The sequence below is a fragment of the Phacochoerus africanus genome, chromosome 1, assembly GCF_016906955.1.
Source record: "Phacochoerus africanus isolate WHEZ1 chromosome 1, ROS_Pafr_v1, whole genome shotgun sequence".
Classification (NCBI taxonomy): domain Eukaryota; kingdom Metazoa; phylum Chordata; class Mammalia; order Artiodactyla; family Suidae; genus Phacochoerus; species Phacochoerus africanus.
The window spans coordinates 147,835,323-147,857,919 of NC_062544.1; the positions used below are offsets into that span (position 1 = coordinate 147,835,323).

Below are 22,597 nucleotides of genomic sequence, written 5' to 3' on the forward strand. Positions count from 1 at the left end.
GAGAAGTTTAAGATCTATCCTGTTAGCACAGGATATAAAATAATAGTATTATTAACTATCATCACCATGCCGTACATTAGCTATCTAGAACTTAACTCATCTTGAATAGTTAAAAGTGCATGGAATATCTTTTTCTCTACTTTACTTTCAAATAGTTCTGTCTTTGAATCTAAATTGAATCTCAAGTAGACAGCATATAGGTGGACTATGCTTTTTAATGCATTTTGCTATGTGTGCCCTTTATTTGGCGTCTTCAATGCATTTATATTTAGTGTAATCATCAATAAGACAGGATTTACACTTGCAGTGCTCCCATTTGTTTTCTATGTGTATTCTGTCTTTTTCCTTTCTGTATTTTTCTATTACCACCTTCTTTTATGTTAAATAGATATTTTCTAATGTACCATTAAAATTCTCTTGTATTTTCTTTTGTAATATATTTTTTTAGTTAATTTTCTTAATGGCTCTGAGAATAACAATTAGAATCTCAATTTATAACACTATGACTTGGTTTAACATCAGCTCAATTTCATTAATATACAAAACTTTGCTCCTGTATACATCTGTTTCTCTTTCCTTCCCTTGTGCTTACTGTGACACAAGTTACATTTTCATACATTGTATGACAAAAAAGATTTATAATGATTGCTTTATATATTTTTATTTTAATCATATGGAAGAAAAAATTACAAACAAATATATTTGATCTGTCTTTTATGTTTATATTGTTGCATTTACCTGTGCTCTTTCGTCACGTAGATTTGAGTTAACTGTTAAGTGTCCTTTCATTTCAGCCTAAAGGATTCCCTTTTGTCTTTCTGAAGGGGCAAGTTCGCTAGTGATAAATTCTCTGTTTTCTGTCTACCTTGGATGTGTTAATTTCTCCTTTTTTTAATTGAAGTGAGTTAATTTACAATGTTATATTGGTTTCTGGTGTACAGTGAAGTGATTCAGTTTTTTATATGTATATAATATATATATAATCTTTCAGCTTTTTTTCACATGGTGAGTTATTAAAGGTAATGAGTATACTTCCCTGTGTTATACAGTAGGTCCTTGTTGGTTATCTATTTTATATATAGTGTCTATATGTTAATCCCAAATTCCTAGTTTATCTCTACCCCCTAGCCCCATTATACCCTTTGGTAACCATAAGTTTGTTTCCCATGTCTGTGAGTATAATTCTATTTTGTAAATAAGTTCGTCTATATAATTTTAAAAATTTCCACATATAAGTGATATCATATATTTGTCTTTCTCAGTCTGACTTACTTCACTTAATACGATCATCTCTAGGTTCATCCATGTTGCTGCAAGTGGCATTATTTCATTCTTTTTATGGCTGAGTAATACTGCATTGTATGTATGTATCCCATGTTCTTTATCCATTCATCTGTCAATGGACATTTAGATGGCTTCTGTGGCTTGGCTGTTGTAAATAGTGCTGCATTGAACACTGGGATGCATGTATCTTTTTCAGATTATGATTTTCTTCAGATATATGCCCAGGAATGGGGTTGCAAGATCATATGGTAACTCTATTTTTAAGTTTTTAAGGAACCTCCATACTGTTTTCCATAGCAGTTGCACCAATTTACATTCCACCAATAGCGTAGGAGGATTCTTTTTCTCCACCCTCTCCAACAGTTTTTTTGTTTTTGTTTGTTTGCTTGCTTGCTTGTTTTTTAGGGTGCGCTTGTGACACATGGAAGTTACCAGGCTAGGGGTTGAATTGAAGTTAAAGCTGCCAGCCTATACCACAGCTGTGGCAACATGGGGTCTGAGCTATGTCTGTGACCTATACCACAGCTCATGGAAATGCTGGATCTCCGACCCACTGAGTGAGACCAGGGATTGAACTTGCATCCTCATGAACACCAGTCGAATTCATTTCCACTGTGCCACAATGGGAACTCCCTGCCAAGCATTTATTATTATTTTTGGGAACTTTATTTTATTTTTATTAGAGTATAGTTGATTTACAGTGTTGTATCAATTTATGCTGCACAGCATAGTGACCCAGTCATACATATATGTACATTCTTTTTCTCTTAATATCTTCCGTCATGTTCTATCCCAAGAGATTGGATGTAGTTCTCTGTGCTGTACAATAGGACCTCATTGCTTATCCATTCTAAATGTAATAGTTTTCATCTACCAACCCCAAACTTCCCGTCCATCCCTCTTCCTCCTCACTCCTGCTTGGCAACCACAAGTCTTTTCTCTATGTCTGTGAGTCTCTTTCTGTTTGTAGATAGGTTCATTTGTGCCATATTTTAGATTCCACATATGAGTGATATCATATGGTATTGGTCTTTTTCAGAGTTTCCTCACTTAGTATGACAATCTCCAGTTGGATCCATGTTGCTGCAAATGTCATTATTTTTGTTCTTTTTATGGCTGAGTAGTATTCCTCTGTGTATATGTACACATCTTTATCCATTCATGGCTATTGTAAATAGTGTTTCTATGAACATACAGGTAATGTATCTTTTTGAATTGTATTTATGTCTGGATATGTGCCCAGGAGTGGGATTGCTGGATCATATGGTAGTTCTGTATTTAGTTTTCTGAGGAAACTCCATGCTATTCTCAATAGTGGTTACACCAGTTGACATTCCCATGAACAGTAGAGGAGGGTTCCCTTTTCTCCACACCCTCTCCAGCACTTGTTATTCATAGACTTGTTAATGATGGCCATCCTGACTGGTGTGAGGTACCTCATTGTAGTTTTGATTCACATTTCTCTAATAATTAGTGATGGTGAACACTTTTTCATGTGCCTACTAGCCATCTATATGTCTTTGGAGAAATGTTTATTTAGGTTCCGCCTATTTTTTGATTGGGTTGTTTGTTTTTTTGTTGTTGAGTTGTATGAGTTGTTTATATATTTTATATATTTTGGATATATATATATATACATATATAATAAATTTGCATCATTTGCAAAGATGTTCTGCCATTCTTTGGGTTGTCTTTTCATTTTTCTTTAATGGTTTCATTTGTTGTGCAAAAGCTTTTAAGTTTAATTAGGTCCCACTGGTTTGTTTTTGTTTTTATTGTCATTATTGTAGAAGGTGGATCAAACAAGATGTAGCTGTGATTTATGTCAAAGAGCATTCTGCCTGTGTTTTCCTCTAGAAGTTTTATAGTATCTGGCCTTACATTTAGGTCTTTAATCCATTTTGAGTTTATTTTTGTGTGTAGTGTTAAGGAATGTTCTAATTTCATTCTTTTACATGTAGCTTTCCAGTTATCCTAGCACCACTTATTGACTAGACTGTCTTTCTTCCACTGTATGTTCTTGCCTCCTTTGTCATAGATTAGTTGACCATAGGTGCTTGGATTTATTTCTGGGGTTTCTATCCAGTTCTAGTGATCTATATTTCTGGGGGTTTTTTTTTGTCTGTGAAAATACCATACCATTTTGATGACTGTAGATTTGTAGTATAGTCTGAAGTTAAGGAGCTTCTTTCCCAGGCTAGGGGTTGAATTGGAGCTGCAGCTGCCAGCCACAGCCACAGAAGCAAGGGTTCTGAGCTGCATCTGTCACCTACTCCACAGCTTGTGGCAATGCCGGATCCTTCACCCACTGAGCAAGACCTGGGATTGAACCTGCATCTTTATGGATACTAGTTGGGTTCTTTTTTTTTTTTTTTTTTTTGTCTTTTTGCTATTTCTTTGGGCCACTCCTGCGGCATATGGAGGTTCCCAGGCTAGGGGTCCAATCGGAGCTGTAGCCACCGGCCTACGCCAGAGCCACAGCAACGCAGGATCTGAGCCGCGTCTGCAACCTACACCACAGCTCACGGCAACGCCGGATCCTTAACCCACTGAGCAAGGCCAGGGACCGAACCCGCAACCTCATGGTTCCTAGTCGGATTCGTTAACCACTGCGCCACGACGGGAACTCCCCTAGTTGGGTTCTTAACTTGCTGAGCTACAACAGGAACTCCTGTTTTTTCTTTTTCAATATTGCTTTGGCATTTCAGTGTCTTTTGTGTTTCCATACAAATTTTAAAATATTTTGTTCTAGATCTGTGAAGAAGGTCATTGGTAATTTGATAGGGACTTCATTGAATCCGTAGATGGCCTTGAGTAGTATAGTCATTTTGACAATATTGATTCTTCCACTCCAAGAGCATGGTATATCTTTCCATCTGTGTCATCTTTGATTTCTTTCATTAGTATCTTAAAATTTTCAAAGTACATATCTTTTATCCTTTAGGTTGGTTGATTCCTAGGTATTTTATTCTTTTTTGATGTGATGACAAATGGTATGGTTTCTCTAATTTCTCTTTCTGATTCAGCATTTATTGTTTGTAGACTTTTTTTTGCTGATGGCCATTCTAACTAGAATGAGATGGTACCTCATTGTAGTTTTGATTTGCATTTCTCTAATAATTAGCAATGTTCAGCATCTTTTCAGGTGCCTGTTGGCTATCTATATGTCTTTGGAGAAATGTCTATTTAGGTCCTCTTATTCTTTTTCTTTTTGTTTTATGGCTACACCCCCATGGAAGTTCCTGGGTCAGAGATTTAATCTGAGTCACAGCTATAACCTTCACCACAGCTGTGGCAACGCTGAATCCTTTAATCCACTATGGTGGGCTGGGGATCAGACCCGTGCCATGCAGTGACCAGAGTCCTGTAGTCAGATCCTTAACCCTCTCTATGCCACAGTGGGAACTCTGTCCCCATTGATTGATTGAGGTTTTTTTGAGTTTTGGTTATTAAGCTATGTATGTTTTTGGCATACTCTGGAAATTGATCTCTTTTTGGTAGTATTGTTTGCAAATATTTTGTCTCAGCCTGGAGGTTTTCTTTTCATTTTGCTTATGGTTTTGTTTGCTCTGCAAAGGCTTTTAATTTTAATTAGGTCCCACTTATTTATTTTTGGGTTTTTTTCCCATTGCTCTAGGAGACGCATCCAAAAAAATACGGCTATGATATATGTCATAGAGTGTTCTGCCTCTGTTTTCATCTAGGAATTTAATAGTATCTGGTCTTAGATTTAGGTCTTTAATCCATTTTGAGTTTACTTTTGTAAATGATATTAGAGAATGTTCTAATTTCATTCTTTTACATGTAGCTGTCCACTTTCCCCAGCAGCACTTTTTATTTAAAAGACTGCCTTTTCTCCATTTCATATTCTTGCCTCTTTTGTTGTAGATTAATTGTGTATGGGTTTATTTCTGGGCTTTCTATGCTGTTCCATTGATCTGTATGTTTGTTTTTGTGCCAGTACCATACTGATTTGTTTATTGTAGTCTGAAAGCAGAGAAGATGATCTCTCCTACTTCATTCTTCTTTTTTTTAATTTTATGGCTGTACCTACAGCATATGGAAGTTCCTGGGTCAAGGATTGAATCTGAGCTTCAGCTGCTACCTACACGGCAGCTGTGGCAACACATGGATGGATACTTTAACCCACTGTGCCAAGCTGGGGATTAAACTTGCATCTCCACAGTGACCTCAGCCATTGCAGTCAAATTCTTTTTGTTTTTGTTTTTGTTTTTTCTTTTTCTTTTTAAGGTCACACCTGTGGCATATGGAGGTTCCTGGGCAAGCAGTCAAATCAGAGTCACATCTGCAACCTACACTGCAGCTTGTAGCAACACTGGATCATTAACCCACTGAGTGAGATCAGGAATTAAACCCACATCCTCACAGACACTATTTCAGATTCTTAACTCACTGAGCCACAATGGGAACTCCATGCAGTCAGATTCTTAACCTATTGTACCACCACATGAACTCCCAACTTCATTCTTCTTTCTCAAAATTGTTTTGACTGTTCAAGGTCTTTTGTATTTCTGTACAAATTAAAAAAAATTTTGTTGTAGTTCTGTGAAAAATACCATTAGCAATTTGATAGGAATTGCATTGAGATGGTGGGATCAAGATGGTGGAGGAGTAAGACGTGGCACCCACCTTATCCCACAAACACATACAAAAAAAAATCATCTTTATGTAGACTGTTTCATGCAGAACTACTGAACACTGACAGAAGATCTCAGACTTCCAGAAAGGGCAAGAAATCCTTCACATAACTGGGTATAACCAAAGAAAAAAAAAGAGGGAGAGAGAGGACAGAAAAAAGTAATCAGGATGGAACCAGCATTCCCGAGGGGAGCTGTGAAAGAGGAAAGGAATCTACACCCTGGGAGGCCACCTAAATAATGGGTAGATCCACTGGGACAGATGGAGAACCACAAAGCCTTGGAGAAAAGGATAACGGCCATTCAGAGGAGGGTAAAGCCATTCAGAGGCAGGCAAAGCAGAGAGAGAACAGCACAGACTATTGATACCAAAGCCTGAGACACTCATGCAGGGGCTAGGTGCTGAACGTAGGGCTACAGAAGTCAGTTTTAGGGTGGGGACTAGGGTCGGCAGTGTGGACACAGCCTTAAGCGGTTGGGGAGCAGTGCACTGCAGCCAAGGGAGCATGGGTGGAGGCCTGGGCCTGCAGGAGAAACAAGGCATCATTGTTCCATAGGACAAGAGGGTGAGGGACAGAACTACCATAGGAACATCTTTATCTCCACATGTGTAGGCTCTTGAGCAGCAGGGCACCTCTTGTGCAGGCTGTGGGGGCGGGTGCAAACTGCCACAGCCATCTCAGACTCCTGAGGTAGGCATGGCCTGCCACCACTAAAGGTCCCTTGAACAGGCACCACCTGTGGCCCCAGTCACCTCAGGGGTTGTCACCAAGGAGGGCCCTGCAACTGAGCACCACTTGTTGTCCATACATATACTGCCGTTGCCACTGCCAAGTGCTCAGGTGCTCCCCTTACCTCCCTGAGGGTCATTGTCATTGCCCAGTACCCTGCATCCAAGAGCAGCCTTCCATCCCCACCTCCCCATGGGTACTTGCCACCGTGAAAGGCCTGGAAACCAGGCGCCACCTACAAGTACTGCCCATTGCTCCATATCCCTGAAAGCACACACAGGCCATTCAGCTGCACATCCCCTATCAACGGAATAATGGCCTGCACATACTGAGGAACAAGAGAAGAAGCATCCAGACCAAAAGCAGACCTCACATATAATAAAAATTAAGCCCTCACAAGCTACCCAGGGACACTTGCACATATAATTAGCCCTCCAAGACTACAGTAGATGATTGTTTTCCCAAAACTCTCAGAATCAGAAAAATATAAGCAAAATGAAGAAGCACAGAAACCATTCCCAGTTAAAAGAACATGAGTATTATCCAGAAGGGACAAACAATGAAACAGATCTCTGCAGTCTAACAGACACCAAGTGCAAAAAGGATGTAATGAAAATACTGAAGGAATTAAGAACAGACATAAATAGTAACACAGATTACTTTAAAAAGGAACTCAAAATTATAAAAGGAGCCAAAAAAGATTAGAAAACTCATTTGCATACACAAAAGCTGAGTTAAAGTGTTGAAGATCAGAATGAATAATGCAGAGGAACAAATAAGTGACTTGGAAGGTAGAATAATGGGAATTACCCAATCAGGACGGCAGGCAGAAAACCAAATGAAAAAAAAAAATGAAAGCAGTGTAAGAGGAGTTCTCGTTGTGGCTCATTGGGTTAAGAACCTGACATGGTGTCAGTGACAATGCAGATTTGATCCCTGACTTTCCTCAGTGGGTTGAGGATATGACTTTGCTGCAAGCTGCAGTGTAGGCTGCACATAAAACTCAGAAGTGGTATTGGCATGGCTTTCATATAGGCTGGCAGCTGTAGCTCCAATTTTGCCCCTAGCCTGGGAATTTCCATATGGTGCAGGTGTAGCCATTAAAAAAAAAAAAAAAAGACGCAGTATGAGAGAACTATGGAATACTATAAAGCAGGCCAATCCTGCACATGATAGGGATTCCAGAAGGAGAAGAAAAAGAAAAAGGGATTGAAAATATATTTGAAGAATTATGCCTGAAAACTTTCTAAATCTAAGGAAGGAAACAGATATTCAGATATAGGAAGCATGGAGGACTCCGAAAAAGATGAACCCAAACAGACCTACACCAAGATATACTGTAATAAAAATGGCAAAATAAAGATTAGAAGAGGATTCTAAAGGCAGCACAAGAAAAACAAAGAGTTTACTATAGGGGAACCTCCATAAGGCTATCAGCTGATTTTCTCTGAAGAAACACTACAAGCCAGAAGAGAGTGGTAAGATATGTTCAGAGTTCTAAAAGGGAAGAAATTTCAGCCTAAAATACTATCTACCCAGTAGGATTATCATTTAAAATAGAAGGAGAAATAAAGAATTTCTCTGACAAACAAAAACTAAAAGAATATAACATACTAAACCCATTTTAAAAGAAATACCGAAAGGTCTCCTCTAAATAGGAAATAAGTAAAAAAATACAGGGTGGAGGAAATCACAGTTGGAAAGTAATCACTTAAATAAGTCAGTATATAGATTAAAAAAAGAAAAAAATTAAAAAAAAACGATTTGTGAAAGCAATGGTAAACAAAAGGAACAGCAAAAGGAGAAACATGAAGATGTAAAACAGAACATCAAAAGCGTAAAATGTGGTGAAGAAGAGTAAGAAAATCTAGACTCTTGTTTAGAATGTGTTTGAGCTAGAATGTGTTTGAGCCTATGTGATTATCAGTCTAAAGCAAACAGATATACGTGATATAACATATGTGAAAAACAGGGCAACCACAAATCAAAAGCAAACAATACGTTCACAAAAACCAAAAAGAAGATGACAAAAGCATAAAAGGAAATTATCCAACTGAAAAAAAGAAAAAGGAACAAAGGAGAAACATAGACTCAGTTGGAAAACAAAGTTTAATATGTATTTATTAATAAATACATATTAATAGTTACCATATATGTCAGTGGATTGAATGCTCCAATCAAAAGATATAAAGTTTAAGACTGGATAAAAAAACAAGAGCCTACAATTTACTGTCTAAAAGAGGCTCCCCTTAGGGCAAAGGACATATATAAATTGAAAGTGAGGGGATGTCAAATTACCCATTACATTTTTCACAGAACTAGAACATGTAATCAAAAAATTCACATGGAACCATAGAAGATACAGAATTGCCCAAGCAGTCTTGAGGGGAAAAAAAAACAAAGGGGGAGGCATAACTCTCCTAGACTTGAGACAATATTACAAAGCTACAGTAATCAAGACAATGTGGTACTGGTATAAAAGGAGACATATGGATCAGTGGAACAGAATAGAGAGCCCAGAGATATACCCAGACACCTCTGGTCAATTGATCTTTGACAAAAGAAGCAAGAATATAACATGGGGGAAAAACAGTATCTTCAGCAAATGGTGCTGAGAAAACTGAACAGCTGCATGTAAATCAATGAAACCAGAACACACCCTCACACCGTGCACAAGAAAAACTCAAAATGGCTTAAAGACTGAAACATAAGACATGACATAAAACTCCTAGAAGAGAGCATAGGCAAAACATTCTCTGACATAAACCATACAAGTGTTTTCTTAAGTCAGCCTTCCAAGGCAATAGAAATAAAAACAAAATTAAACAGATGGGATCTAATGAAACTTAGAAACCTCTGCATAACAAAGGAAACCTTAAAAACAAACAAACAGAATGAGAAGACAATGTACAGAATGGGAGTAAATAGTTACAAATGATACAACCAACAAGCCTAAGCACCAAAATATATAAACAACTCATAGAACTCAACAGCAAAAAAACCAACAACACAATTGAAAAATAGGCAGAAGATCTGAATAGATATTTCTCCAAAGAAGACATATAGATGGCCAATAGGCACATGAAGAAATGCCCAACATCACTAAATATTAGAGTAATGCAGATCAAAACTACAATGAGGTACCACATCACAGTGGTCAGGATGGCCATCATTAACAAATAACAAATGCTGGAGAGGGTATGGAGAAAATGGAACTCTCCTACACTATTGGTGAGAATGTAAATTGGTGCAAGCACTACAGACAACAGCATGGAGTTTCCTCAGAAAACTAAATAAAGAGAAAAAGAATGGATATATATATATATGTGTGTGTGTGTGACTAGGTCACTATGCTGTACAGTAGAAATTGACAACACTGTAAACCAACTGTAATGGAAAAAATAAAAATCATTTACAAAGAGGAAAATTCATCAGTAATTACTGAATTGTACACCTATCATGGGTGAGTTTTATGTTATTTTAATTATGCCTCAAAGTTGTTAAATTTTTTAAAGAAAACTAAAAGAGCCATCACATGGGAGTTCCCATTATGGTGCAATGGTTATGAACCCAACTAGTATCCATGAGGATGCAGGTTCAATCCTTGGCCTCACTCAGTGGGTTAAGTATCTGGCATTGCCATGAGCTCTAGTGTAGGTTGCAGACATAGCTCAGATCCTACATTGCTCTGGCTCTGGCTGTGGCTGGCAGCTGCAGCTCCTATTCAACCCCTAGCCTGGGAACTTCCATTTGCTGCAGGTGCAGCCCAAAAAAGCAAAAACAAACAAAAACCCTACCATATGATCCAACAATCTTACTCCTGGGCAAATATCCAGACAAAACTATAACTCAAAAAGATACATGATAGGAACCCCTATGTTCATATCAGCACTATTCGCAATAGCCAGTACATGGAAACAACCTAAATGTCCATCAACAGCTGAATGGATTAGGAAGATGTGGTACATATATACAGTGGAATACTACTCAGCCAAAAAAAGAACCAAATAATGCCATTTGCAGCAACGTGGATGCAACTAGAGATTCTCATACTCAGTGAAGTAAGTCAGAAAGAGAAAGACAAATAGTATATGATATCCCTCATATGCGGAATTTAAAATATGGCACAAATGAACCTATCCACAAAGAAACAGATTCAGACATAAAGATCAGACTTGTAGTTGCCTGATGGGGGTGTTGGGGGAGTAGGGAAGGAGGGGGATGGACTAAGGAGTTGGGGATTAGTAGATGCAAATTATTGCATTTAGAATGCATAAGCAATGAGGTCCTACTGTTTGGTACAGGAAACTATATCAATTCTCTGGATAGATGGAAGATAATATAAGATGGAGAGAGAGAGAGTGTGTGTGTGTGTGTGTATGAGACTGGGTCACTTTGCTGTACTGCAAAAATTGGCAGAACATTGTAAATCAACTATACTATAATTAAAAAATGAAAAAAAAATTTAAAAACTACATTTTAAAAAAAGAATTGCATTGAATCTGTAGATTGCCTTGGACCATATGGTCATTTTAACAATATTAATTCTTTTTAATGCAGGAATGTTATATCTTTCCATCTGTTTCTGTCATTTCCAGTTTCCTTCAACAGTGTCATATAGTTTTCAGACTATAGGTCTTTTGCCTCCTTAAGGAAGTTTATTCCTAGGTATTTTGCTTTTGGTTCAGTGATGGATAATATTGTTTCCTTGATTTCTGATATTTCATTTTTAGTGTACAGAAATACAGCAGATTTCTATATGTTAATTTTGTATCAGCAGTGTTACCAAATTCATTGTTGAACTGTAGTAGCTTTCTAGTAGCAACTGTAGAGTTTCTTATGTATAGCATCATGTCGTATGCAAACAGTGACAGTTTTACTTCTTTTTTTCCAATACAGATTCTTTAATTTCTTTTTCTTCTCTAATTGCTGTGGTTAATACTTCCAAAACTGTGTTCAATAAAAGTAGCAAGGTTGGACATCCTTGTCCTGTTCCTGATCTTGCAAGAAATTCTTTCAGCTTTTCATCATTGAGAATGATGTGAGCTATGGGTTTGCCATATATGGCCTTTACTGTGTTGATGTGTGTTCCCTCTATGCCCACTTTCTGAAGAGTTTTTACCATAAATTAATGTTGAATTTTACCAAAACCTTTTTTTACATCTATTGAGATGATCACATGGTCTTTAGTCTTCAATTTGTTAATGTGGTATATCACACTGATTGATTTGTGGGTATCAAAGAATCCTTGCATTGCTGGGATAAATCTCTCTTGATCACGATATAGAATCCTTTTAATATATTGTTGGAGTCTGCTTGCTATATTTTGTTAAGGATTTTTGCATCTGTGTTTATCAGTGATATTGGCCTGTAATTTTCTATTTTTGTGGTATCTTCGTTTGGTTTTAGTATCAAGGTGATGTTGGCCTTATAGAAAGAGTTCAGGAGTGTTCCTTCCTGTGCAGTTTTTTGGAATAGTTTCAGAAGGATAGATGTTAACGCTTCTCTAAATACTTGGTAGAATTCACCTGTGAAGCCATCTGGTCCTGAACTTTTGCTTTTTGGGAGTTTTAGAATTATTGATTCAAGTTCAGTACTGGTAATTTGTTTGCATTTTCTATTTCTTCCTGGTTCATTCGTGGGGCATTATACCGTTCTAAGAATTTGTACATTTCTTCTAGGTTGTCCATTTTATTGGTGTATAGTTGCTTGAAGTGGTCTCTTAGGAGTTTTGTATTCCTGTGGTATCAATTGTAACTTCTTTTTCACTTCTGATTTTATGTATTTGGGCCTTCTTTTTTTTCTTGTTGAATCTGGCTAGAGGTTGAGTTTATCTATCTTTTTGGAGGACCAGCTTTTGGTTTCATTGATATTTTTTCTATTGTTTTTTAGTCTCTATTTCATTTATTTCTGCTCTGATCTTTATGATTTCTTTCCTTCTACTATCTTTGTGCTTTGATTTTCTTTCTCTAGTTGCTTTAGGCATAAGGTTAGGTTGTTTGTTAACTTGAGATTTTTCTTGTTTCATTAGGTAAGCTTGTATTGCTATAAACTTCCCTCTTAGAACTGTTTTTGCTGCATCCCATAGGTTTTGGATCATCATGTTTTCATTTTCATTTCTCTCTAGGTATTTTTTTATTTCCTTTTTGATTGCTTCAGTGATCCAATGGTTGTTTGCTAGCATATTGTTTAACCTTCACATGTTTGTGTTTTTTGCAGTTTCTTTTTCTTGTTGTTGATTTCTAGTCTTATATTGTTGTGGTTGGAAATAATGCTTGGTATGATTTCAGTTTTCTTAAATTTACCAAGGCTTGATTTGTGGCCAGGAAATGGCCCATATGCACTTGAAAAATGTATATTCTGCTGCTTTCAGATGGAATTATGGATGGAATGTTCTATAAATATCAATTATATTCATCTGGTCTAATGTGTCATGTAAGGCCTGTGTTTCCTTATTGATTTTTGTTCTGGGAGATCTATCCATTGATGCAATTGGGGTTTTAAAGTCCCACATTATTATTGTGTTACTTTCATTTTCTCCTTTTATGTTTGTTAATATTTGCCTTATATATTGAGGTGTTCATATGTTAAATATATTTATATTTTTAGTTCTCTGAGAAATCTCCATACTGTTTTTCACAGTGGTTGCACCAATTAACATTCCCACCAACAGTGTAATAGGGTTCCCTTTTCTCCACACTCTCTCCAGCATTTATTGTCTGTAGACTATTTTAATGATGGCCTTTCATACCTCATAGCGGTTTTGATTTGCATTTCTCTAATAATGAGTGATGTTGAACCTCTTTTCATGTGTTTTTTGGCCATTGTATGTTTCTTTGGAGAATTGTCTGTTTAGATCTTTTGCCCATTTTTTGATGGGGTTGTTTGTTTTGTTGGTGTTGAGCTGTAGGAGGTGTTTATACATTTTGGAGATTAATCCCTTGTCAGTTGCTTCATTTGCAAATGTTTTCTCCCATTCTGTGGGTTGTCTTTTCATTTTGTTTAGGGTTTCCTTTTCTGTGCAGAAACTTTGAAGTTTAATGAAGCCCCATTTGTTTATTTTTGTTTTTATTGTCATTACTCTTGGAAGTGGATCTGAGAAGATGTTGCTGTCATTTATGTCAGAGAGTGTTTGGTCTATGTTTTTCTCTAAGAGTTTTATAGTATCTGCTCTTATAGTTAGGTCTTTAATCCATTTTGAGTTTATTTTTGCATATGGTGTTGGGAAGTGTTCTCATTTCATTCTTTTACACGTGGCTGTCCAGTATTCCCAGCACCACTTATAGAAGGGGCTGTCTTTTCTCCATTGTATATTCTTGCTTCCTTTGTTGTAGATGAGTTGACTGTAGGTGCATGGGTTTAATTCTGGGCTTTCTATCCTGTTCCACTGGTCTCTATTTCTGTCTTTGTGCCAGTACTGCACGGTTTTGATGACTTTAGATGTGTAGTATTGTCTGAAGTCAGGCAGCCTGAATCCTCCAGCTCCATTTTTCTTCCTCAGGATGATTTTGGCTATTCTGCATCCTTTTTGTTTCCAAACAAACTTTAAAATATTTTGTTCTAGTTCTGTAAAAAAAAAACGTCCTTGGTAATTTGATAGGGATTGCACTGAATCTGTAGATTGCCTTTGGTAGTATAGTTATTTTCCAATCCAAGAGTGACAAGGGCTTAATATCTAAAATATAGAAACAACTTATACAACTCAACAGCAAAAAAGACAACAACCCAATGGAAAAATGGTCAAAAGACTGGAATAGACGTTTCTCCAAAGAAGATATACAGATGGCCAACAAGCACATGAAAAAATGCTCAACATCACTGATTATTAGAGAAATGCAAATCAAAACTACTATGAGGTACCACCTCACACCAGTCAGAATGACCATCATTAATAAGTCCACAAATAATAAATGCTGGAGGGGGTGTGGAGAAAAGAGAACCCTCCTGCACTCTTGGTGGGAATATAAGCTGGTACAACCACTATGGAGAACAGTATGGAGGTACCTTAGAAATCTATACATAGAACTACCATATGACCCAGCAATCCGACTCTTGGGCATATACCTGGACAAAACTTTTCTTAAAAAAGACACATGCACCTGCATGTTCATTGCTTTACTATTCGCAATAGCCAAGACATGACGCAACGTCCATTGACAGATGGTTGAATTAGGAAGATGTGGTTTATATACACAATGGAATACTACTCAGCTATAAAAAGAACAAAATAATGCCATTTGCAGCACCATGGGTGGAACTAGAGACTCTCATACTAAGTGAAGTAAGTCAGAAAGAGAAGGATAAATACCATATCTTATCACTCATATCTGGAATCTAATATACAGCACAAATGAACCTTCCCACAGAAAAGAAAATCATGTAAACAGATTTGTGGTTGCCAAAGGGGAGGGGGAGGGAGTGGGATGGATTGAGAATTTGGGGTTAATAAATGCAAACTATGCCTTTGGAATAGATAAGCAATGAGATCCTGCTGTATAGCACTGGAAACTATATCTAGTCATTTATAATGGAATGTGATAATGTGAGAAAAAGAATGTATACATTTATGTGTAACTGGGTCACCTTGCTGTACAGTAGAAAATTGACAGAACACTGTAAACCAGCTATAATGGAAAAAATATAAATCACTATTAAAAAAAAAATCTGACTTAAAAATCTCAGTGGCTGCAGAGGCATAGGTTCAATCCCTGGCCCATTGCAGTGGGTTAAAGGATCTGGCATTGCTGCAGCTGTGGCTCAAGTTCAGTCCCTGGCCCTGGTAACTTCTGTGTGCCGCCAGAAGTTCTACAAAAAAAGAGAAGTGATATTTCTAAAATCATGCCTTAAGAAGAGATTCTAACATCTTTGTCCAAGGGTATTTGCTCAGATATGTCATGAATAAGGATAATGTAGGCTTATGAAACAGTTTAGTAAGGAAATTGTGTCCATCAGGAAAAAATCCGTATCTTTCTAGTAAAAGAATCATTATTATTCCTCTACTTAGCAAACTCTCCTTGTACCTTTAGAATACGATCAACTTTCCAAAATATAACGTGTACAAGACCACATATTACATAATTTACTTGAGGTGTTATATATTTTATGTTTTATAACAGGTTGTCTGTGCTCAAATTCATTGTGGTACTATCCTTTTTTGATAATTTAAAACTCATTTTTCCCCTTTAAGAAGGTTCAGCTGTTTGTAGAGGGGAAAAAACTCCTCCTACCTTTTATAAACTGCTTATACTCGTAACACAGATTAACTTCCCAGCACATAAAGGGAATACTGGGAAAGCTCTTGCATGATTAAATATGCCCCTAGAGGATTATGTTTTTCCACATATTTTTCAAGCCAGAGCTATTAATAATGTTTCAGCATTAAACTTTCTGTACATCCTGATTATGGGGGAGGTCTTTACTCATTCTGCCCATGCTGTTAGTTTTTCCACTGTCCATATTTGTAGCATTACAACATTATCTGTGGAAACATATAATCTGAAATCTGAAAGTTTAATTAGGTTCCAACGAAGTGTCATCTCTGGATTTTTTTTTTTTCAAAGTTGTTGTCCATTTTTCATCTCCTTGTCTTTTTTTTAACTTACCAGAAACCTGGCACAAAGTAGCCATTTAATGAGTCTAATAAGTGATTGCTAAACACATAGTAGTTAGCATTTTGAAAAAGATGGCTCAACTTATCTGTGCATTTTTCCTGAGATAACATCCTGGTTTGTAAGGAATCTTGTAATTACTGAGAGATTCAGTTATTAAGTGTCTTTTTATCCAGGCATTGTGCGATCAAATTAATTTACTGTGGCTAATCAGTCAAAAACTGTACTTTGGTCTTGCCATGGGGGGATGCGCCCCACCCCCAGCCCCACCTCTCCAGGATTGCCTACCTCTCTGTCCCTCCAGCCTATAGGTCTTTCCTCACCAGCCTCAGGTCCCTTCATTGCTACTCATTAGCCCCTCAAATTCTTTGACCCTGTTCTGCCAGTCCCCAGGCTTAGATAGGTCCTTAACTACCTTTATCCCCACATTTTTCTTTTCTGTCCTGAACAGGGGCTTTAGGTTGCTCAGCACCTCTCCTATGCTGCTGAGCGGCTTCCTTTCTCACCTTCCCCGCCCAGCTGTCCCAGATCATTACCAGCACCGCCCCCCTCCGCCCCGCCTCTGTTTAGCTCTGAGGCCCACCCCACCCCCTTATCTGGCAGCTGATGACCTTGCTGCCTACAGTTCAGACCTTAGAACTCCTCAGCCACAGTTCTCACTCTCCTGACTTAACCCTCCAGCCACATTGCTTGTCCCTGCCTACACTTCCTGTGCTAGGGTAGAGCCACCGCTCCTCTCATGCTCTACCTTCCTCATTAGGGCTTTAGAGTTCTTCCTTTTCTGGAAACTTTCTCTGGCACTGAAGAAAAACATAAAAAATAGATTGAGATTTTTAATATTAATTGAATAAGGAAAATGTGTGCATGGTTTTAAAAATTAAGGTAGTATATAGGAAGTTCCCCAGTGGCTCATATGGGTTAAGAATATGGCATCGTTACTGCTGTGGCTTGGGTCACTACTGTGGTGCGAGTTCAGTCCCTGGTCCCAGAATTTCATGCTGTGGGCATGGCCAAAACAAAAGAATTTAAGTACATAAAAGGACATACAGAGGCAACTACTTGATTTCAGTCGTGTGTGTGTATGTGTGTGTGTGCGCATGTATGTTCTTTCAGAGGTATTATATCCACAACCAGGCCTAAATATATGTACATCTCCCTTTCCTCCTCTCTCCTTTTCCAGCTCTATTTCAAAAACATTGATACTAGGCACATGTTCTGGACATTGCTTTTTAATATATCTCTGTCTTGAAAATCAATGTATACCAGTGCTATAGAACTGCCTTGTTCTTTTAGTGGAGCCAGATTATGTTGTTGCTTATAAATATACCACAATTTAGTTAATCTGTCCCCTTTAAAAGTATAGTTATTCCTAATCTTTTGCTGCTCCAAACAGTGTTGCAGTGAGAATGTTTCTCTATCAGTCTTGGTGCCCATACATGCAGGATATAAGCAGGAATGGTGTGGGCATGCTGCTAAAGAGTCAACTTCTCATCGTCAGGTTTTCTTTGAAATGTTCACTTCGGGGAGTTCCCATCGTGGCGCAGTGGTTGACGAATCCAACTAGGAACCATGAGGTTGCGGGTTCGGTCCCTGCCCTTGCTCAGTGGGTTAAGGATCCGGTGTTGCCGTGAGCTATGGTGTAGGTTGCAGACGCGGCTTGGATTCCTCGTTGCTGTGGCTCTGGCGTAGGCCGGTGGCTACAGCTCCGATTCAACCCCTAGCCTGGGAACCTCCATATGCCACGGGAGCGGCCCAAAGAAATAGCAAAAAGACAAAAAATTTAAATAAATAAATAAATAAAATGCTCACTTCGTAAACTAAAAGATAATTGAGATTTTTTTTAAAGGGGGGGTGGATCACCATTCTGTAACCCTCAACAAGTCTTTGGGAAAAAGTCTTTGAAAATTCTTTGAAGTGGAATTGTTGAAATGAAAGGTTTATACATCTTCATTTCTGATGAGGAAAACTTAAAAAACAATTTTTTTTCCTAGAGTTTCCAGATGGCTCAGCAGTTTAAGGATCCAGCATTGTCACTGCTGTGGGTCAGGTTGCTACTGCGGCTTGGGTTTGATCTTTGGCCTGGGAACTTCTGCATGCTGCAGGCATGGCCAAAGAAGATTTTTTTTTTTTTCTTCTATATCTTGTGTTATTGCTTCTCCAACCTTTCTGTTCATGTGTTGATTTCTTGGGTTTATTTTCAATGTCTGCTACCTTTTTGAAACATTCATCTCTTTATTCTGAGTTTTGAGAGAATTTCTGAGGCACTCTCCTTCACTGCTTACTACAATTGACAGTTCCTGTAGTCACTGGATTGTTAAATATGATAATCTTTTTTTTTTTTTTTGTCTTTTTGCCTTTTCTAGGGCCACTCCCGTGGCATTTGGAGATTCCCAGGCTAGGGGTTGAATCGGAGCTGTAGCTGCCAGCCTACGCCAGAGCCACAGTGACTCGGGATCCAAGCCACGTCTGTGACCTACACCACAGCTCACAGCAACGCTGGATCCTTAACCCACTGAGCAAGGCTGGGGATCAAACCCACAACCTCATGGTTCCTAATAGGATTCGTTAACCACTGCACCACGACGGGAACTCCATGATAATCACTTTTTTTGTTTGCTTCTAAGTACTCATATGTTCTTATTTTGTTCTCCTCAAAAGACTACCAGTCTCTTATCTTTTTATTTTTATTGAAGGACAGCATGTATATGAAAAAGTGCTTGATAGTTTTTTGCAAAGTACACTTTTGTTCCCAGAAGCCAGCTAAAGGAACAAATATTTCCAGCACCCCCCAGCCTCCTGTGTGGCCCTTCCAATTACAGTCCTTCCAGGGATAACCACTCTCCTGACTTCTTGATATAGGTTTATTCTGTGTTTGTTTGTTTTTTAATTATATAATTATAATCCTGTAGTGCAGTAGAATAGTACTGCTTCTCCCTTCTTTTGTTTTTCATTGTTTATGGAGTTCCCTTGTGATGTAGTGGGTTAAGGATCTAGTGTTGTCACTGTTGTGGTACAGGTATGATCCCTGGCCTGGGAACTTATGTGTGTTGTGGATGTGCCCCCCCTCCCCCCAAAAATATTGTTTGTGAAAACTGTCTATATTGTTGCATGTGGTTGTCATTTGTTTCATATCTGTGTATCATTCCATTGCATGAGTAAACCACAGTTTGTTAATTGATGCTGCGATAGATAGACTCTTGAGTAGTTCCTAGTTTTGGACTATTATGAATAGTGCTGCTATGGACATTTTTATTCAGGTCTTCTCATGCACATATGTATACAATTTTTGTTGTGTGTTTATATGTAGGAATAAAATTTCTTGATCACAGGGCCTACAAATGTTAAACCTCTAAACTGGTTATCTCACTTTGCATTCATATGAAAATGCTGGTTATTCCACATCCTTGGCAGTACTTGGTATTTTCTGTCTCTTTAATTTTAGCCATTCCAGTAGGTATAAAGTAGTAGTTCATTGTGGTTTTAGTGTTTTCTTTTATCATTCCCCTGATCAATTGTAATGTTGAGCAGCCTTTCATATGTTTACAGGCTATTTGAGCAACTTTTTTTTGTGAAATTCACTTTTACATTAAAAATTTTTGTGGTAGGTCACATTTCCCACCCTTTTGTTCTTCTCTTTCACTTTGTCCTCAAATTTTTTTCTTGGCTCTTCTTTTGTTTATTATTTTTTTCCTAAAAAGTTAACTTTTAGGGGAGTTCCTGGCGTAGCTCAGTGGTTAATGAATCTGACTAGGAACCGTGAGGTTGCGGGTTCGATCCCTGGCCTTGGGTTAAGGATCCGGCGTTGCTGTGAGCTGTGGTGTGGGTCGCAGACGCGTCTCGGATCCCTTGTTGCTGTGGCTCTGGCGTAGGCTGGAAGCTGCGGCTCTGATTCAACCCCTAGCCTGGGAATCTCCATGTGCCGCGGGAGTGGCCCTAGAAAAGGTAAAAAGACAAAAAAAAAAAAGTTAACTTTTAAATCAGTAGCTCAACTCATCTAGAATTTTTAGTGAATTTGCATGTAACTTTTCTTTTGAGAAACATTGTCAGCTGAATTGGAAGATGATACCATTGTTCTTTCTAAGAAAAAAAAAAAAGATAAATACTAATCCCTCCAGTTTTGTGCCTACCAGATTGATTTTTTTCCCCATATTTAATTTTTAATTCTAGTTTTAGTTCCATTTTTGAGAGATGATTATTAGAAGTGAAAATCTTTTAATATGCAATTTAAAACCTACAGCCCCTCATTTTAAAAAATGTAAATGTCTTACAGGTTCTTGATCAATATGAACGGGAAGGATTTAATTTCCTAGCAAAGGTGTTTAATTCTTCACATTCCTTCTTGGAGGACTTGACCGGTCTTACCTTACTACATCAAGAGACCCAGGCTGCTGAGGTAAGATGGGAACAAACTTTTTGTTCAGAAGACTGATGTGTTTGAAACTTATTTGATAGATTTATGAAAAAGAAAGGAAGCAGTTAATTATGATTTTTTTTCCCTTAGAACAAAATCACTAAATAAGTCTGCTGCTTCTCAGAAAATGAACCTTCTGCCATTGCTAGTGTTGCTGTGTGATGGTTGTTGTATGGTAGGTGCCAAATAAATGCACACAGTTGCTGATGAAGGATGTACAGGTCATTGATTTCCATACACCTCTGGTCCTTACTACACAACAGCATGCTGGTGGTTGTTGGAAAGTTGTCTGCAATGTCCATACATCAAACCACAAGTGAGGGAAGACACTGGACTCTGGCCATATTCTTGAGAGAGAACATGCCTGGCTTTTACTTCACAATTGAATGAGTCTTCTTGAGGCCACCGAACCCCATCATGGAATGGCTTCCTCCGTTACAACCTAAGAGAGTTTTATTTTCCTTGTCATTTAGAATTTGCCAGGATCTTAATTTCCTGGGTTGTGGTCCTTTTTTTTTTTTTTTTTTTTAAACTGTGATTACAAAATAGATTATCATTTTTTTTGCTGGGCATGCTGTATATGTGTTGCACTATCAGATCACTTGACAAAATAGACTGTTCCTCAACATGGATGCATGAGATTAAATCAGCATCCTGCTCACCAGTAACCTGAGTAAAAAGCGCTTAGGAAAAAATGTGGTCTGTCCTAGCGTTTCCACAAGCTACTTAAGGAAAACCTCTGGTGCCTCTGTCCAGCAGAGTAGAACACTTGCAAAGTTACCATTAGTCCCATAGTCCTATTCCTTGATTACCACCTGGGGTTGTATAACCTTAGCACTGGGGAAGGCCCTAGTGGTCAGTGAGTGATGGTCAAGCCCAATGCGGGACTAGCTGATAGTGCAAAGATTGCTGTTTGGAAGACTGGAACTAGTACTGAGAATGGGAAAACCATGTAGAAATACCAGGATCAAATCTTTTGAAGCTTTCAGCAGATCGGAATAAGATTTGTAGGCACAGCGGAAAGGAATGATAGTGCTTCTCTAGTGCTAGACTTAGAACTGAAACTTACTCTTCTTTAACTTGCTTTGGTGTCCTCTAGGCATTCACCAGATGGAATCTTCCACTTATGACTAATAGTTAGGCCCACATAGAGTCTCTTAGCTTCATTTTCAGGAGATGAATGGCATCTTTTCAGGACTTTAAGTGACTTTGAGATTTTCCTCAGAGCTATGATTGGCTTCCCAGACAAGGTTCAGAATATTGTATTGACCATGGCTGCCATTTTGTCTTTTGAGCAGCTCCAATGGTGAGGGAAACAAATTTACAGGTCTTTTCAACCATGCAATTGTTTATCTAGTTGACTGGGAGAATTTTTCCACCGAGCTGGAAATAATTCACAAACTTCTCTTTAGTTGCCTAGAAGAATTGCAACTTGAATTCGACTCCATATTTCATTTTTTTAAAAAAGAGCAGATGCTAGCATAATGAGCAGATTGCTTGGTTAAACCTGGCTTGTTTTGTGTCCTACTTGTTCAAACATGAGTAGCCTTTCCAAAGACCCGGAAGGAGAAGGAGAAATTTAAAAGAGCAATAGTGGCTAGATGGTAGGGCAGGAGGGGGTATGATTTCATCTACAGGTCCTAGTTTTCTTTTTGAAGTTTTCCTCCCTTAAATTATATTTATAGTTTTGGGATCCTAAGCCACACATCAAATTTTTAGATTAGAGATGGTGAACAGATTGGCCTATGAGCCAGATATGGCTACAGGTGTGTTTTGTTTGGCCTACCCTATGTGTTAAATTGAGAGTAAAGCCAACATTTTTAAATTATGAGTTTTACATAAAAATGTGAATTTTTCCATTTCCAACTTATTGATCTGGCAACCCTAAGCCTGCATTCCTTAATA

At 38.0% G+C, this 22,597-nt stretch overlaps 1 protein-coding gene across 10 annotated transcripts in view; it reads left to right on the plus strand.

The window, feature by feature from the left end:
• Positions 1-22,597, plus strand: part of ATG7 (autophagy related 7) — a 376,249-nt gene that overhangs the window by 241,131 nt on the left and 112,521 nt on the right. For 9 of the 10 annotated variants that reach the window (XR_007135006.1, XR_007135007.1, XR_007135009.1 and 6 more), the window contains one exon: positions 20,552-20,674. Coding sequence is in view for 4 of the 10 variants with exons in the window: in XM_047780900.1 (XP_047636856.1) it covers positions 20,552-20,674 (123 nt within the window). In the remaining 6 variants the exon portion in view is untranslated. Of the gene's footprint in view, positions 1-20,551; positions 20,675-20,782; positions 20,904-22,597 lie in introns of those variants that run through there. The other variant, XM_047780933.1, reaches the window with a different exon arrangement.